The sequence below is a fragment of the Siniperca chuatsi genome, linkage group LG18 (genome assembly GCF_020085105.1).
Source record: "Siniperca chuatsi isolate FFG_IHB_CAS linkage group LG18, ASM2008510v1, whole genome shotgun sequence".
Taxonomy (NCBI): domain Eukaryota; kingdom Metazoa; phylum Chordata; class Actinopteri; order Centrarchiformes; family Sinipercidae; genus Siniperca; species Siniperca chuatsi.
Window position 1 is genome coordinate 27,321,971 of NC_058059.1, and position 19,411 is coordinate 27,341,381.

The following is a 19,411-nucleotide window of genomic DNA, read 5'->3' on the forward strand; positions in this document are numbered from 1 at the left end:
TTAGACTGTTCGTACCAGGGATGACCATGGACGCTGACCGGCCGGTCTTGTCTGGCTAGTGGCCCTCACATCTCTGAAAACGTCAGAACAAATGATCAAGTAGCCATTATTTTGATCAATCGACAACATAATTAAAATTTAAATGTTTAATTTCTGGTCTGAAAAAAATTAATTTAGAGTTTATTAAAGTTAATTTAGTGACATAATAACAGTAGTAGAACTAAAATGATAACAGCTGTGCGTTTTGCTCATATCCACCCCCACAATGCATGCTGGGATACATGTCTACCCCAAGTTGACACAAATCACCTCCCAAAGATATCCTTGATAAAATGGGAGGAGCCAGAACACTTCTAGACATTTGGATAGTACACGACTAAACACAAGTACAGACAAGAACACAGACTGAGAAGGGCCTACTGTCCCGAGCTGCGTTCAGGTCCTGGTTCCATGGTTGCACCATCAGATAAGTGAAGATGTTGAGAATTGTTGAGAAATGTTGAGAACATTGCCGCTGGTGATCCAAACATTTGAGAATAAAATGCGACTTTAGTTAATGTATTTGAACTGATGGAGAGACGTGAGGCAGCCAAGTTCGTTCCTGCAGCCTGGCTGCTGTTTCATCAACTCATTCTCATCATACACATCTGTTGTTTAGTGATGACTAGTTAAACTAACGTACAGTGCCATAAGATGTGTGTAACCCCAGTTTATTCTCTAATTACCCTCTAACTATGACTGTAGTTCCTTTGGCCTTTCAGGTGTTCACAGCATTTAGTTCAAGATTTCTACAGTTCAGTTTGGACTGTGTGTGATAATGCTACAACTCCAAAGTCACATTCTCTAATTCTGTCTCAAGTTCAAGATTTCTCCACCTTTCTGACTGAATGTCAGCTAAGACAATTAAAAATCTGTAAGATATTAATATCTTTAATCACACTATCTTCATCCGTCTGACTCTCTCTTCCTTGCTTCCTCTCTTCAGTCCTACAGGGAAGAAGTTCAGGAGTAAGCCTCAGTTGTCCCGTTACCTTGGAAACACGGTGGATCTGGGATGTTTCGACTTCCGGACGGGGAAGATGATGCCTGGAAAACTGCAGAAGAACAAACAGAGACTCCGACATGACCCGCTCAGCTTGTCCAAGGTAACACTGATGGATCACACCTGCGGGTGGGGGTGGGGGTGGGGGGTCAGTTGTCAAACACTCGTTCAGCAGAGAGTGTGATGTGTGGGTGACACCCCGCCCACCGACCGCTGAACTTTCTGTCTGTCTTCTTCTGCTCTCATCAGTCATGTGACAGTGTACCAGGGCTGCAGTACTCGAGTCCAGTCTCAAGACGCCTTGACTGTTTTCACTCAGACGTGTCTGGGTCTTGTCAGTGTTTTGACTTTGACTTGTCTTAATGTCATGGACATTTGACTCTGACTTGTCCCATTTGTCCACAGTTCTTCACTCAGCATTTGCATTTTCAGCTGCATTTTCCCGACATCTCCCAACAAACCTCACTCTGAGCAGACTCATTAACATGTTCTGGATCCATCTAATTAAATTTGAATGATCAACCAACCTGGGTCAGCTGACACACACACACACACACACACACACACACACACACACACACACACACACACACACACACACACACACACACACACAGGACCAGAGAGGATAAATCCTCCTCCAGTACTAAAATGATACTTTCAGTACTGTTGCTCTGGGTACCAGACATTGAATATGAGCTCTGATTTGGATCTGTGGTTAAACTGTTGACCAGAACTATGATTGAGGTGGCCACTTCTCACAGCCAATCAGAAACCAGGATTTTCTGTGGCGGTGGTTTAAGCTATGCTAACAGACAGACCAGTGTTACTGCAATAATAAGCTCCGCCCACACAGTTCAGACTGCTGTGTGTGTGTGTGAGAGGTCAAGGGTGTGTGCTGGCATGCCTCTGCTCACGTACGCATGTCTGAGTGTGTTGTTTTGTGTTTGTGCTGCATTTTATGAACGTTGGTAACCTGTGAAATGATTCCAGTCTGTGCTGCTAGTTAGGAGAGCTCCAGACTCTCCTGCTAAACAGTAATATATCTGGACCCGCAGAGTTGTTTGGCAATGTTTACAGCTTATTAAAGAGCTTATTAAATATCATTATGAGATTTACAGCAAGTGTGAAACATTTGAAACAAGAAATAACACATTCTTCCTACAAAGCTTTGTCTTCTTCACTTTTGGACTTCTGATTTGCAGTCGGCAAACCAGCTTCCAGCTTCATTTTCGGTTTCATAAGCAATAAAATGCTTCTTGCTCAGTTCAATACACGTAGTTTTGCTGCTACAGCCGTTCGTGGTCGGTTATGACCATTACCTAAGATACAGAAGAAAGCTCAGAAAAGCTAGTAAGTAGACCTTGAGTTGAGATTAGTTTGTCACACATACTGATCCCAAGGTCAAGAGTGACTTCCATGCTCAAATGTTGTATGCTGACTTTATGTTTATCTGTACGCCACAGTTTTTAACACAAAAGTAAAACAAGTAAACACATCGAGCCTCACCAGGAGAGTGAGGCTGCGCGTGTCGCTTTTTCAGCTTTATTGCTGAAACATCACTGAATGATGTCTGATTGGATTTGATTTAAAGGGCTAAGCCCAAATTGTTCAAATGGATTCTGACTGTGGCAACGGCTGCGCGTGCAGGTGCTGCGGCTGTAGCTCCTTCAAACTCCGCTACGTTCTGGGTTTTTTTCATTTTTCGCCTTTATTGCTGAAACATGTATTACCCATGACTATAATGTAATACATCATCGTAAAAGGAAGCCGGGGTTTGGATTAAAGGGCAGCGGCCCTTGAGCCAGATCAACCGGACCAGGCAGGCACCACGCGGCTGCTGTGATCACCCAGGAGGAGAGGACAGACAGCCGGGACAGGAGCCATGCTGGCCCAGCTGGACTTAAGGCTGCTCCTGGCTAATGTCCGGTCCGGACGAAACGGGACTCAGTCTGGCCAAGCAACGGGAATCAGAGACCGCTGTGCCCACAGCTTTACAGAGACCTGCTCCATCGACGTCCCGGATCAAGCACTCGACGGGCGGACCGTGTTCTGAACTGACAGAGCGCAAGACTCCGGCAGGACGAGGGGAGGGGGACTGTCTCACAAATGTTGAGCTTTTGATGTGAAGATGGAAACCATATTATCATCACTGGCTCTGTCTGCTGTTTCCATTCCACCAGACGCAAATTCAAAAAATGCACTGCAGAATTATTGACTGGGCGTAATATGTGTATGTATATAAATAACTGTATATATTGTTGTATTTTATTTTATATGTTAGCTTCGATAAATGATCTGTTATATGTGTGAAGCATGATGGGACTAAAAACTCTTTCGTTATATTAAATGACCTTGAACCTTTTTGGCTGTTTTAGCTGCCTTTAATCACATTCTGCTCGTTGATGTCTGTAAAGCAGCTGATTCAAGAGAATCTTGGAAAATAACCGAATCCCTCTGGATTTACTATATTTCCACTGGAGTCACCCCCAGCCACTGTATCTGAGTGTTAAATGTATACACTATATAGTGTGAAATTAAAAAAGTAGTGTTCGTGGCATGTACACTACTTTTTGCTAACAATCCCACAATGCAGTGTGCCATATGGCCGCTGTTCAGGCTTGCTTTCAACTGTATTTATTTTGGCATCATATTTTTGCATATATAACCTAGAGAACTTACCTAGATTATATATTATTATAATAGTTGCCAATACATATAAAGCCTACACATAAAAAGCGGTGCTATTTTTGCATTTAGGATTTTATCATTGTTTAATACTCCGTACTCCAGCTGTCAGGAAAATAACACGTCGTCAGGATTTCTACTTTGCAGCTGAGTGTGGACAAACAGAGACGTCCCACTTCCGCTGGCTGTATTGTAAATGAGGTCTCTACAGTACCTCTGTCCTCCTTGAAGTAGGACTGGTCCTAGTCCTGGTTCAAAGGAATTCTTTGACATTTTGGGAAATCGTGTTCTTTCTGAGAGTGAGATGAGAAGATCAGATCAGTAGGCGTTTCCACAGCAGGACATTTCCACGTGTCATTGTATTATCATAGTAGGAAAGTTGTTACTAATAACATTAACAGTGTTTCTGTTCTATTCAAGTGTGACAGTGCGACAGCATGTACAGCACCAGGAGCCTGAAACTGAAGCAGCTAAATGGAATTCAGCCGTCATTCATTTGATTATTTACACCTGGGCTTTTCCTGCTGTCACATGTCAGAATGTCTGCTGGGGAAAAGTCCTGTCTCATATCTGTGCACTAAGCATGGAGCTGGAGTCAGGACGTGGTTAGCCTAGCTTAGCATAAAGACTGAAAGCAGGGGAAACAGCTAGCCTGGCTCTGTCCAAAGTTAAAAATACATCTACCAACACAAAGCTCACTAATTAAGATGTTGTATCTTGCTTGTTTGCTATTGGTGAACAACAGCCGGTGCCGAGTGACGCAAACTGAACCCTTGTGTTTACATTTTTGCTTGTGCATGGATTAAACTAACAAGATGCAACGGGTTAGTTAGTGCGCTTCAGAGGTGTTTAGGTGTAGGGTCAGGCTAGCTGTTTCCTCCTGCTTCTGGTCTTTATGCTAAGCTAAACCACTCACCTCCGACACCAGGAGTTACTGACATGAACATTGCTGACACGGCTTGTGACTCTGTGCTGCTGCTCTTCACACATCGTTACTTGGGAGTACACTCACACACACACACACACACACACTTCCTGTTGTTTTGCCTGTTGTTGTCTGTGAAACCTCCGTTTAGAGTTAACCCTTTAAGCTCAACTGCCACACACATACGCACACCTAAGTAAGGAAACAAACACAAACTGTGTTTATTTATTTATTATCGCTGTCTCATGTTTAGGAAGGTAAACCAGACCAGGAAGGAGGAAGGGAAAAAGGGAAAGAACAAAAGAAGGAAGGAAGGAAAGAGCAAGTAAGTAAGTAAGGAAAGGAAGGAAAGAAGGGTGGGAGGGAAGGAAGGTAGGAACAAAGGAAGGAATTAGGAAAGAAGGAAAGGAGAAAGGAAAGGAAACATGTGACCAACACACAGACTCTGTCTCTGTCTCATCCAGGGAGGTAAACCGGACCTGAACACAGCTCTGCCAATCAGACAGACGGCGTCCATCTTTAAACAGCCTGTTACCAAGGTTACGAGTCACCCCGGCAACAAGGTGAAGGCAGACCTGCAGAGAGGGGCCGAGCAGCCCAGACAGGTGAGAGCCTGACGCGCACACACACATTCTGGTGTTGCCATGGTAATGCTTGAGGGCGAGGTCAGGCTGTTGCACAGGAGACGATGGAGGACACCACGTTGTCCTGGCGACCGCGGCCACTAGAGGGTGCTGAGGCATCATGGGAAAAGCACTGTGACACTCACAGTGCCAGTACTCTGCAGAAGGAATGAAAGATGGTGTGATGACAGGCAGAGGAGGAGAAAATGGCAGAGAAGGAGGGATGAAAGTGTAGAGAAGAAAAAGGGAAGAAGAGAGGAGAAGATGGAAGGAGCAGCAAGAAGAGAAGGAGGAAGAGGAGTTGGATGTTGTGAAGGAGGATGAAGCAAAGATCAAGAGAGGAGCAGAAGAAGCAAAATGAAAAAAATGAAGAGACAGCATCATCAGACTCTATCTCAGCTTCTTTTATGTGTGTGATGTGTTTGTTTTCCTTCCATTATAGTACCTGATGTCGTGTCGTACGGTAGTGTATGATAGTGTAGCATCTGTAGGCTGATAGCAGGTATCAGGTTTGAGCAAATGCAAACCCACGTAGCCACAGAGCTAATAAGTGGCCCTTTAAGTTGCGATTATTTTGTAACACATACACAGATCATTACAATATTTAATGTGTAGTGTAGCTCAGTGTATAATACTGTATGTAAATATGTATATAGTTTTTTATTATGAGGTCATGTTTTTCTTCACCTTCGAGAACAATATAGGGTGAAAGGAATCTGAGCTCAAAGGTCTACTTACTAATGATTTGGAGCTTTCAACCGCACCTTGCGGTCTTCACTCAGTGAATGGAGCTGGCTCAGGTGTCGTCACATCACGTATGTGGACCTTTGACCTTAAACTGGATTTCTAGTCGACTCATGGCGTTAACGGGAGTCCCTCTGTAGATACCTACAACGTAGGTTACCTGTTTATCAGCACCGCAAGGCTAGCTGCATGTAATTATACTGGGTTTACAGTCATTTTGTGATACAGAGCGACGGTGGGCTACCCACATAATAAGAACCAGATTAGCATCCAGGTAAAAGATCATTTCACCTCATCTCATTACTGAATAGGAGCCTACTGTGTTGCCATCGCTGTGTTTATGTCCATTCATTCATACAGAGCGCTGATCGCAGTGATCAGGTCTGCGGTGTGATGGCACCTGGTTGCTAGCCTTGGTGAATAAAGCTGCACTTCCTGTAGCTTCTTCACAGCAAAAGGCTTGCAGTGGTTGCCATTGGAAAGCTCTTAGTGTGAAGCAGCAGCAGGAAGTGTTTGGTTGTCATTAAAATCATCTGAACACAGCAGCAGACTCCAGCTCGGGCCAGGAGCGGATAAGAAAACAATGAGGCTGAAATGAGATTCAGCTGTCTGCCCTCTGTCTGTCCGCAGCTGTTTTGGGAGAGGAGGTTGAAAGGTCTGCGGTCATCGGACGTCACAGAGGAAGTCCTGCGGACCATGGACCTGCCCAAAGGACTGCAGAGTAAGTCTCCATCACGAACCTGAACACACACCATGCTCCAGTCCTGACCTCTGACCTCTGACCTCTGACCGCTCTCTCTGCAGGTGTTGGTCCAGACTCCAGCGATGACACTCTGCTGTCGGCCATCGCCAGCGCTCTGCACATGAGCTCTGCTCCAATAACGGGACAGACGTCTGTGGCTGCTGAGAAGAACCCGGCCATCTGGATGAACACGTCTCAGCCGCTCTGCAAGGCCTTCACCGTCACTGATGATCACATCCGGTGAGAGACACGGTCTCTGCTGGGGAGCATAGCAAACGCTAAATTAACAGCTGACGCTAGCGCTAGCTAGGTTAGCAAGGTGCATCTGTAATTCACGTTAACTGTGAGATTAATTGGGATGCTAAGTTTGGCTAGCGAAAAACAGGCTTAAAACAAAATGAGCAGCTGACTCCTTAGAGCATCTTTCAGTACAACCGAGCGCTGAACAAGACATTTTTAGGTGACCAAAATGTTGCAATTAACTTTCATGAACTGAAAACACTGAAAGGGTCCAAGTTCTTATACGAAAACACGACAGCACCCAAAAACAAGTTCACGGCTATTTAAATGTCCACAGTGCCATGGATACGCAGCGCCTCGATCCTGACTGACGGGTCGATCCCAAGGTAGCCACGGCCTGAAGCTTACCTTTATCGTCTGTTTTACTGTAAATGGGACCATCATTTCCAAAATGAAGATCGTGCTGTATTGAAGAAGACGTGAAAGAAGCATCTGAGACCATGAACTCATTAGGAAACCGTTTACTAGGGTAATAAGTGAGCAGTAGGGTCATTTTCTCATAGACTTCTATACAATGGGACTTCTTTTGACAGCCAGTGGAGTCGCCCCCTGCTGGCCATTAGAAAGCATGCAGGTTTAAGGCGCCTCTGCACTGGCTTCACTTTTCAGCCCGGAGGTTGCTACTTGGTCATAACTCACACACACATTTTTAGATTCAGGGCGACTTACACTTTCCGAGGATATCGTTATCTCTGTCTGTTGCGAATAAACGTCCATAAACGCTGAAAATCACTGAATAAAGACGCTCCCTATAACTCCAGAGCTCTCCTGAGAATCCTCCTGATTGTGAGTCTCCTTCAGTCTCACAGTGATCCAGAGACAGCTGTCTGTGCGTCCACGGGTCCACTGCAGACAGGAGCTGCTGACTGCTGGTTCAGATACGTTTAATGGTGCCTCTCATCGTTCAGTTAAAACGTGATGATGTGTGTGTGTGCAGAGCAAAGTTGTAATATCACAGAAACATGCCAGACATGTAAAAATGTCATTTCATCCCCCCCCCCCGATAAAATCTGAAATGGGCGAATCCAGCGTCTCGCTCTCCAGCCTGAGACAGACTAGAGGAGTGCAGATGACTGGTGCATGCTGGGTAGTGGGAGTAATAAGTTGTAGGGCGAGAGGAGGATGAGAGGGTGATCAGAGAGCAGACAGACGATGAGAGATGAGGAGTAATGCAGCATGAAGGAGGAGGAGGAGGGGGATGAAGAAAAGCAGCCGCCTCCACAGTCACGCTGGGAAATTTACACCAAACATGTGATTCAGAATAACGTCCAGGTAGCTGCTGACAGAGAGGGAAAGCTGCTAAATCAGTCGTCAGCTAAAAATGATCATCATCTGCAGATACATCCAGCTCAAAGGACAAGCACATTAGCATATTAGCTCCAGGTCACATTTACATCATCATCCTATCAGCTTTTAGAGTGAGTCCCTTTTTCCAGGCTGCCACTGATGTCACTTAGTGTGACCTGATGGGAGGAAAGGAAAGAACAGATTCCACAGTCACAACAATCGAAACCTAATTGTTGTCTCCAGCAGCAGCAGCAGCTGTTTCCAGAGAAGGAGCTGTAAAAAGCGTCTGAACGCGAGCTGCCCAGCAGACAGCAGCAGACAGCAGACAGCAGCAGCCAGCAGCAGACAGCAGCTGCTGGACACAGCGGAGCGTTTAGCAGCTAAAGAGCCAGATATTGCGGATAGCTACGCTCCTCCCCGTTCTCTCAGATCCTCTCACCACACCAGCTGCCCGCTTGACTACCGCGGGGTCTAGATCCTTCACTTGTTCTGCCCCTGCCGTCGGAACTCTCTCCCACAAGACTTTTGCAATATTGACTCTCTCTCCACATTCAAACCTTTTTAACTGGCATATTCGGTGTGACCCTGTCTCTAATGGCTGCAACCACACTGATCATTGTTATACCTAGTTACTGTATTAACTTATTATTGTATAGTATGGCTTTGTTTGATTTTATGATTGCTACGTTGCTGCTTGTTCTTAACTGTGCCTGTAAGCTGTCCTTGAGTGCTTGGAAAGGCGCCTCTAAATAAAATGTCTTATTATTATTATTATTATTATTATTATATTTCCCTCAGGAGTTGGTGGAGAGCACAGACAGAGCTGAAAGAGAGCGTTGGACTTTTATTCGCCAGGTGACAGACACCGCTCACGTTGCTCTGTCACTGCTGGATGTGTAATATAAAGTTCCTGTAAAGCACATACAGTTACTGCAGCGTGACAGCAGGGGGCACTGTGGACACACACACACACACACACACACACACACACACACACACACACACACACACACACACACACACCCCGTTAGTGTGTGTCCAGAGCAGGGAACAGCTGGCCGAAGCCATTACAGCAGAGTCACTGGAATACATCACTACATTCTCCCTCTCCTCTCCTCTCCTGTCCTTCCTTTTCTATTTCCTTCTCTCCTTCTTTACTCTCTCTCTCTTTTTCCCTTCTTCTATCCTTCCCTTATCTTCTCCCTCTTTTTCACTCCTTCCGTCCCTTCCTTCTATCCTTCTTCTCATTCTTTAACATTTTCTTATTTATTGTCCTTTTTCCCTTCTCTCAAATGATTTCCTTTCCTCCTTTATCATTCAGTCCTTTCATGCCTTCTCCTCCTCTCCTTTACTCTGTCCTTCCTCTCTTCAGTCATTTATTTTTTCCTTACCTCCTGTTATTCCCTTTCCTCCTTTTGTTTTGATTTAATTCCCTCCTTTCTTTTCTTCCGTCATTCTCTCCTTCCTTTAATAGTTCCTTCCATCTTCCCTTTATTCTCATATTTTCCCATCCCTCTCTCATTGCTCCATCCTTCCAATAATGTATTATTGTGTTTCTCCTTCCTTTGTTTTTCCATCTTTCTCCCTCTTGCCATTTCACCCCCTCCTCCTCTCCCTCCCTGTGTCTCCTCTCCTCTTATATCTCCTCCCTCCTCTCCTCCTTCTTTTCTTATCTCTCCCCTCCATTAATTTCCAATTCTCTCCCTCTTCCCTCCTCTCTCTCCAGTTGAATGTGCTTGTCATCCTAAATCGCTCTCATTCCTATCCTCTCCCTCCTCCTCTTCCTCATCTGCTACATCAAACTCAGACATCTCTCCTTCTCTCTCTTTTTGCCCTCTCATCTCTCACTTTTTTCTTTTTAAAGTAGTTTTTCTTTCCCTTGTAGTTGTAAATGTTCCCTTTTCTTCTCCTCTTTACCAGAAGCAAACAGCTTGTCAGTGTCTGGCCGTTTGTTAATCCAGATTCAGTCTCAGACGATGGAGCTGATTCTGTCTCTTCTCTGTTTCTTTATGTCTTTTGTTGGTTTTGACAAAAGGCGGCGGACATGTTCTCTGTGTCTGTGACGGCAAAGAGAGGAGGGAGTTCAGCACGGCCGGCTGACGTTCTTTACGGCGCAACGTGTCCAAACACTCTTTTAATCCCTCAGATCACCTCGCTTCTGTATTTCCTGTTTTATTTGTGCTCAGTTTGAGGTGGAGCCTCAGGACGGTGACGTGAGTCCGACCAACAGAGCAAAATACACATCATGGCCACTCAGGGCATATGTGACAGATGAACACGTCATTCCAAAGATACAGACATTAAAGTGAGACATTACTGAGCCAGTTTGACTACGTGACCCTTCTCTACTTGTGCTTCCCTTACACTAGCGTTTTAGTGTCACAAGTAAACATTTCAATGGTATTATCACAAAAGGAAAGCCAGAAATAAGCACACTGTGCCAGTTTGATTAATGTAATTACCCCTTGTGGCCACAGTGGCTGCTGCAACGGTTGGTCTCCACTGGTCTGGTTTCAGGCTTTCCACCAGATGTTGGGACCTGGCTCCGGGGATCATCTCCCATTCAGCCGCGAGGGTGGAGGTCAGGGCTCGGTGCAGGCCAGTCAGGTTCTTCCACACCAAACTGGGAAAGCCCTTTCTTTATGGAGCCGCTTTGTGCACGGGGACATAGTGAAACAGGAAAGGGACAAACACAAACTGTTTACACGAAGTTGGAAGCACACTAAAATATCTAAAGTACCATTGTATGCTGGAGCATTGGAACTAAGGGTCCCAAAGCAGGTAAAACAGCCCCAGGCCCAAAGTACAGGAAGGACGTGGACAGCCCTGTCCACATGTATTGCCATGGCATCTCCTGATCAGATTCCTGCTCCCCAGAGGATGAACTCTTAAAATTTGAATGATTTCAATGGCCCCATGACCTTTCCTCTAGCGCCCCCTCAGGACTGTCTCGTTTATTTTTTAAAGAACTACATTCAAAGTAATTAAGACTGTAAAGTAAGGAGTCATTGTTGGGGTTTATGCCTTTTTCTTCTGGAGGGGCAGTTTGGCCCATTATTTGGGGCTGAACTGTCCCTTTAAGGGTTGTGGTCTTGTACTGTTACACACAACCGCTCATTCGGTGTTATTTTCAACAGTTACTGGCTGCTTGATGACTGTGATGTTCGTGTGATTTATGTTTTCTGTTCAGTCTCGTTACATTCAGGTAGATTTGATGTCTCAGGTGCAGGCTTGCTCTGCTTAATTTTACTTGATGTTTGTATTTTATAATAATGTAATAATATATTGATTCACGCCATTAAATCAAAAATGTTTGGGCAAATAGTAAACCAGCAGACTCATAATAAGACATCCTCTGCAACCTCTGTGTGTGTGCGTGTGTGTGTGTGTGTGTGTGTGTGTGTGTGTGTGTGTGTGTGTGTGTGTGTGTGTGTGCGTGCAGGGAGCAGGAGCTGAAAGTGTACCAGGCCAGGAGGAGTCTGGAGGAGGCGCTGATGGCCGACGGTTTGGCGCGGGCCGCCGAAAACACCCGAGAGCTGCTGGAGGGGAAGAAGGCCTGAAGACAGACAGGTGAGGCAAGTTAACTGTGTTATTAATCATCGTGTCTGTAATAAGCAGCAGAAAGAAAAACATGTAAAAAGTTCCATTTTTATATTACAGTGCCCAACATTTGGACGAAATAAGTATTAAACATGTTGAAGACCCCTTCTCAAATGTGCAGATGGATTGGAGAGATGATAGCTAACATTAGCCTGTTATCATAGTAACACAACCTGCTTTCAGGCTGAATATGAGAAAAAGAGATTAAATATCTGAGAAAACACAAGTGTTCTAGTTTTGGTTTAGCATTATTATCACAATAACACACACAGCAGCTTCCTGCTCGGACACATTCAGATATTCGCTTTGTGTGTGGACCGCTCTACAGCTTCACTTCGGGAAATGACATCTTCAGAATGTTCACTGCTGACCAACAGCGAGATGAACTACTAAACTACAACAACTAAAACTAAACTACTCAAGTACTTAACTATAGAACTAGTGAACTAGTGAACTACTGACGTACGACTGACAGGATGTGAAGGGCTCTAATGTAACGTGAGGAAAGTTCCAGATCGCAGCTTTAAATGTCTTGAACGATGCAGAAGCAGATCTGCTGTCAGAAACTGTCTGCGTGTGTGTGTGTGTGCGTGTGTGTGTGTGTGCATGTGTGTGTGTGTGTGTGTGTGTGTGTGTGTGTGTGTGTGTGTGTGTGTGTGTGTGTGTGTGTGTGCATGTGTGTGTGTGTGTGTGTGTGCGTGTGTGTGTGTGTGTGTGTGTGTGTGTGTGTGTGTGTGTGTGTGTGTGTGTGTGTGTGTGTGTGTGTGTGTGTGTGTGTGTGTGTGTGTGTGTGTGTGTGTGTGTGTGTGTGTGTGTGTGTGTGTGTGTGTGTGTGCGCGTGTGTGTGCGTGTGTGTGTGCGTGTGTGTGTGTGTGTGTGTGGTGAGACTTGTTGTGAATGCTGATGGGATTCTCGGCGTCTGATTGAAACTCAGCCATGCAGCAGACTGTGTGTGTGTGTGTGATTGATGGGCTGTGTGCTTGTTGTTGGAGTGTGTGTTAATGTGATACGTGTGTGTGTTGTAGTTTAGTTTGTTTGGTTATTGGTTATATTTCACTTTGCAGAGCCTGTAAACAAAACCAAATTAAAAAACATTTACTTTCAGACGTTCACACATTCATCCATCATCCCTCTATTTCCCAACTGCTATCCAGGTCAGGGTCGCCGTGGCAACAGGGCAGCACAGCAGACCAGAGACAGCTTTCAGTGTGAAAAGGTTTTGCTTGAGATCTGAGGGTTTTTTCACAAAGGAGGCTCAGAGATAACTGCAGCCTGGATCAGTTTAACTTAAGTCTGACTCCAGTTCTTATTAATTAAGTCCAGCTTCTGCTGGCAGATGATTTAATAACAGTGCAGTTTGTCCTGGTGGCACTAAAGGAAAGGTCATCGGGCCGTTAAATGAAACAGGTTCCTCCTCTGGGGAGCGGGAATGTGAGAAGTACATTTCATGGAAATCTGTTCTGGGCCCCAATCTTCAAATGTGCCTGAACAAATCCAGGCTAGCATGACTTTATGAAATGATCCTGTTAATTCCCATCCAGGTACCTTGGGTCTTCAAACACAGTTGGAGGACTGACTTATTCATCATGCAGGGCTCAACAATAAGGATTGCCCATTTGCCCGGGGCAAGTAAAATGCCACGTCAGGCAAGTAAATCTAGTAATTCAGGCAAGTGGTAAAAAATAATTAAACACATGCATTTTACCGGAGCTGATCACAGAAGTAGCTGCCTCTGTTGAGAGTAGCACGTACCGATCGGGCACTCGCGAGTAGGGATGGGTACTGAAGCCCGGTATTAAACGGCCCCGGGGCTAAACCATTACAGACCGTAGCATTATCACGCTCGCTGCAGCCTCCTGCTGTCTGTGTCGGCAGAGATTACTCCAGCTGACAACAACTACGCTCGTCAGTAAGTGCAATAAAACCTCTGCGAGTAAAAAGCCAATACTTTATCAATACACCTGTTCAACAAGCATAACCATGTGAACATGTAGAAAGGGATATTTTAATCTGCTCTGTCTGCAGTCTCTCATGTTTTACACAAGCACAGCGAGCTAGCTCGGCTAATAGCGAATTGTTACAAACAAGCTAAACCAAAGGCGTCTGTATGTAGTCGGACTGTGTCACTTACCTGCAGTGAGTCACAGCAGCAGCAGAGGGAGGAGGACAGAGGACAGGAGGAAGGACTGACACTGACTGATGAGTTCTCCATTCTTTCTAAACTTCACTCAATATTTTTGATGTCAGGAATATGATTTATTTTATTGACATTTTAGATTTGTTTCCAGTGAGATATTATTGAGTTTAGATAGTGATTTTGCTGTTGTAAACTTTACGGTTGCTGCTCTAAAAACAACATACGGGCGACTGTGGCTTAGTGGTAGAGCGGGTCGTCCACAAATCAGGATAGCTTGTCACACATCCACTGCATCGCTGCCTTGCTCTGACTCCTCCCAACAGCGGCTCCAAAATGTCCCATTCATGGCAGCAAAAACACTCCGGAGGTTCCAGAGGCTGGTGTTCTGGTTTTGGTTGATCAGATGATGTAGCAGCAGTGTCCCTTCTGATTGCCTTTCCCTTTCTCTGAGTTCGACATTTATGTTCTGTCGTGTAGCTAAAACTGTCTTCCACTCTGAAGTCAGCAAAATAATTTTCATTATGATGCATTAGTTATGTTGAGTAAGTTTTCAGTCTCTTTGAGTTGATTTTGAAAGCATACTAAAATGAACAGAAACCAATGGGCCCCTGGAAGGTAGGAAAAACACATTTAAATATAAAGCTGCAAGCAGCGATGAACGGGCCCTCGCACCCGACCGCACGTCGGGGGTGTGCCACAGCATCATTGCCGGAGGTTGGTCAGTGCGGCTCTGAATTTTCACGTGTTGTGGACACTGCACACTTCCTGTGTCTGCTATGTGGCGCTAGAGAACACCCACTAATTATACGACACGTTCCAGTATATGAAGTGTACACCACACCCTGAAAATTTCATGTAAATCAAATGATGATTGTCACACAAGGCTGAATTCCTGTTGTCAGTAAGTGGCGCTATGACTATGACTGAATATTGGCATGAAGATGTCCTCAGGCCGGGACTGTTACCAAACAGGTGAGCTTTGGGGCAGATTTGACCATGTACACTGAAGTTACAGCAACTTCCTCTTTTACTGGGAAACATTGCAATTCGACGCCACGGACACGTCATTCAACGAAAACTCATAAGCCTTACAATATAGCATCATCAAGGTCTTAAGGCTTTTCTGCCCATATCTGAGGTGGATGTGGTCAACCTGCTAGGAAGAGTACGTCAAAGTATAAAACGTGTCATTTCCTGTTGCCAGTAGGTGGCGCTATGACTGAATATTGGCATGTAGATGTCTTCAGGCTGGGACTCTTATCAAACATGTGCAGATTTGACCATGTTCACTGAAGTTACAACAACTTCCTGTTTCTTGGCCACGGACACGCCCTTCAACAAAAACTCAAGCTTTTGATAAATTGTCATCGCAAAGGTGTTTAGATTGCACTGCGAAAATTTCAAGTTGATCTGACAAATTCTCTAGCGTCAGAGTATCATCTTTAAAATTTCACCAACATGTCGTTTACTGTGTCAACTCAGGAAAATGGACGCTCTCTTCCTTGGCATTCCCCGTAGAGGAAATTAAGAGTTTCTTCCTCTTGAAGCATTCATTTCCTTCTAGGATACACTGTGAACGCAGTGTTATCGCCATGGTTGCAAATTTACAAGAGGGATATCCCACTCACGGACTTCCCATGAAAGCAACTTAGCGTTCACCATTAGCGTAACACCATTCAATTCAAGTGGTTTTATTGTCATGACTGCATACAATACAACATTGCCAAAGCATATTAACACAAACTATACAATCATATTAAACATAAATAAACAATTTTATAAAACAATATTCTAAAACCAGACACCTGCCACCTGACAAGCCGAGTCACAGCAACGCCATCAGTCGGCTTGATTCCAGCTGAAACTGGGGAGTTGAACTTTGAAGTCTTTAATATGATTGAATATTGCCATGTAGATGTCTTCAGGCTGGGACTCATGAAACATTCGAAGTTTGGGGCAGATTTGACCACGCACACTCAAGTTACAACAAGTTACTGTGTCATAGCGAAACAAAGAAATTCGACGCCACGCCACGGACACACCCTTCAACGAAAACTCAAGCTTCTTCACTGCAAACTACTAATCCGACTAATCCTCTAGGAGGAGTTTGTTAAAGTACAGAGCCTGTAAATGGCGAAAAATGGTCTACAAGTGCACTTCAATTGAAAATGGCTGACTTCCTGTTGGGTGATACATGTCATACATGTAGGTGAAACGTAGGCCGGGTGCTGGTTTTTAAAAATTTGTAGGGGGGCGCTATGGAGCCATTTTGACACGCCCATATGCAAGACCCACAAAACACGCACATTTTTGCCACTTCTGATGTGTGTCCAAAGTTTCGGGAGTTTTTGAGCACCCCTTTTTATTGGGAGGGGGGAATAATTCCTTCAGTTTCAACAGGGACCTCGCAGCGGTCGCTGCTCAGGCCCTAATTACAGTACAGCGCCACTTGCATGAATTGGGAAATGGTTGTCAGTAATGTACAAGGATGCACATAGGATTTACTGGGCAACCACTAGTATTAACCTTTAATGACCCCATGATCTTTCCTCTAGCGCCACCCCCAGGACAAACTTTACACTTTTAGCTCCACTGCTGGTAAGTCTCTAATAGCTACAGTAAATCATCAGCATTTGTTTGTCAAGTCCAACACTCACATTATATTTCCTTTGTAAGTGTTGCTGTAGTGATATATCTGTCATGATATATCTGTTGTTAATAGCTGCAATCGTGTGTATGTGTGTTTTCAGATTGATGGTGTGTGTGTCTCTAATGTTTCCTCTAAAAGCCGACAGATAAGGAGGTATTTTTTAAAGCACATTTGTTTTCTGTGGAGGGAAAATCATCCATTAATGCAGATTTATGCAGATTGGCTGGATGGAAGTCGTTTGGGCGAAAAGAGCCGCTGAGAGTCGAGGAGTGATTACTAATGGGTTTTTATAGCTGGACCAGAGAGAAAGGGCAACGGCCAGCCTCTCTCTCTCTCTCTCTCTCTCTCTCTCTCTCTCTCTCTCTCTCTCTCTCTCTCTCTCTCTCTCTCTCTCTCTCTGTGTGTGTGTGTGTCCTGGGCTGCTTTCTAGCTGTTGAAACAACCATTTTAAATCTTTGCAGAATCTCAGACTGTTCCGTTTGTTTCCTGCTGCTGTGACTCTTGTTGCTGCTTCCTGCTAATTTATTTATGTTGGTTTTATGGCTGAGTTGGTTTCTTCCATTATCTTTCTCTTCTGCTCTTTCTTGGAAACATGCTACAGAAGGTGGCAGTAACACAGTAATGCTGCTTCTACACTGCAGAAATAAAACAAGATGGGATACAGGTCCAACACCATTATTTTGCTGTTAGAATCTGTTTCCATTAGTTTTCATAGAAGTTGCAGTACTACAGTTGCTGAAATACTCCATTACTCGTAAAAGAAACATGAAAGCATACCAAACACATAGACACAAAAAAACACTGTTATTATCATCACCACCATGATATCACAATCATAATAATAATGAAATATAGACACAAGTGCCAATTCCGGGGTTCAAGCCAACACAAACTGCCGTTAGAAGTTTAAAGCTTTTGATCTGGAACTCGTCAAATGTGGCCTAGACGTGAAAAAAGCAGTGAAATCTGAAATACAATGAAGAAAACAAACAATTTCTGATTCGTATTATGCCGAGAAGTTTTTTTGCATTTGCAGCGCCCCCTAGTGGTTTGAAGGAAACGTTCAGGGTATGTTTCAGGTTCTTATTTGGACATATCCTATAAGTTTTGTGATGACTGGACAACCAATTTCTGATTTATAGTCCGATGATGTATGTTTCAGGTACATATTTGGACATGTCTTGTAGGTTTTGTGATGATTGGCCCAACGGTTGTTGACTTTGGTCTATTTATGTGCTGAGCCACGCCCCTTTTGAAGTTCATTAGTTAATATCTTGAAAACTAAATAAGATATCAAGAAGATTTATACAACTTCTGTTAAGCTTTGTCCAATGATGATCTACCGCAAATTTGGTAGCATTCAGATCTACAGTTTAGGAGGAGATGTCAAAAATGTGTTTTTCAAAAAAATCTAAATGGTGAAAAATCTAGTTAGGCAGAGTTTAGTGGTCCACGAGAGCACATTGAGCTGGACTTGTGAGAGAAATTTCAAGTCATTCGGAATTATGGTGTGAGGAGCGTGGTCTGTTCAAAATTGCATTTTTGGGCCTAAATTATAGCGCCACCATGTGGCCGATTGGGCTCATATTTTTGTGGAAGCACATCCATGTTATTTCCAGTTATTGGGCCAAGTGTCGTGTTTCTAGCTCATTCCAGCTCACAGGAATTTAGGCCGCGGCATAAGACTATAAGAATGATAATAAACCGGCACAAACTCAATAGGGTATTAGCCCTAAAAACTAATGATAATGATAGTAATAATGACAACAGTAATAATGATGATAATAATAATAATAATAATAATAATAATAATAATGATATAATATTATATATATTATATAAAATCACTGGTATCAATAATAATAATAATAGTAGTAGTAGTATCACTGGTAATATCAATAGGAAAATCAACATAAAGGGGGTCATAGAGTGTGTATGTTTGTTGGATGTGTGTGTGATGCCTTTGTGTGTGCAAGTGTATGTCAGATTAATAATTTGTATTGATCAAAGTATATGTGTGATGGCAAATATATGTGTGTTTATTGTGGATGGTGGACAGGCAAAAAGAGGTGATGCGTAAAATTGGTGCTGAAATTAAGAATTTTGAGTGTCGATAAATGGTTTCTAGATTATGTCAAAATCAGCAGTTTGTTTTTTAATGGAGGCAGATCATTTTTCCATTGATATGTATTCGATTAGTAGATTTTTTCGAAAGTGTAATATTGATTTTGTTCCTTAATTTCCAGTTCATGAGGACAGTTTTCTTGGCAATGATTAGGGTTAAGGAGAGTATTCTACTGGATATGTCGTTTAGCTTTATGTTGGATATGTCTCCGAGTAAGCAGAGTGGAGGGGATAGTGGGATGTGGCAGCCTAGAAGAAGGTTGGAGAGGTTGTCAGTGATGTCCCGCCAGAATTGTTTAATCGGTGTGGAGTCCCATGTGGCATATAGCTGTCTGTGGTGTTTTGTGTACAGTGCAGACAAATGTCAGTCTACAAAAACACATTTTAAACATGCATTTCCCTGTGTAGTGTACTCTGTGTGATGTTGATCATGTCTGATGTTAGTAGGGGAAGATCTAAGTTTAATTTTGGTCTGAATAGAGGATTTGATCTGGAGAAATTCTAAAAAGGGATTCTTCCCAATGCCGTACTTCTGAACCAAATGAGGGA

The 19,411-nt window shown here is 43.9% G+C and overlaps 1 protein-coding gene across 10 annotated transcripts in view; it reads left to right on the top strand.

Moving 5' to 3' along the window:
- The window catches only part of mbd2 (methyl-CpG binding domain protein 2), a 41,738-nt gene that overhangs the window by 13,601 nt on the left and 8,726 nt on the right, over nucleotides 1–19,411 (top strand). For 2 of the 10 annotated variants that reach the window (XM_044173863.1, XM_044173866.1), the window contains exons 2-7: nucleotides 986–1,145; nucleotides 4,909–4,980; nucleotides 5,120–5,260; nucleotides 6,653–6,743; nucleotides 6,827–7,004; nucleotides 11,794–11,921. In XM_044173863.1, the coding sequence (XP_044029798.1) occupies nucleotides 986–1,145; nucleotides 4,909–4,980; nucleotides 5,120–5,260; nucleotides 6,653–6,743; nucleotides 6,827–7,004; nucleotides 11,794–11,911 (760 nt within the window). In that variant the 3' untranslated portion in view covers nucleotides 11,912–11,921. Of the gene's footprint in view, nucleotides 1–985; nucleotides 1,146–4,908; nucleotides 4,981–5,119; nucleotides 5,261–6,652; nucleotides 6,744–6,826; nucleotides 7,005–11,793; nucleotides 11,927–12,011; nucleotides 12,629–19,411 lie in introns of those variants that run through there. The other 8 variants (XM_044173868.1, XM_044173869.1, XM_044173865.1 and 5 more) reach the window with 7 other exon arrangements.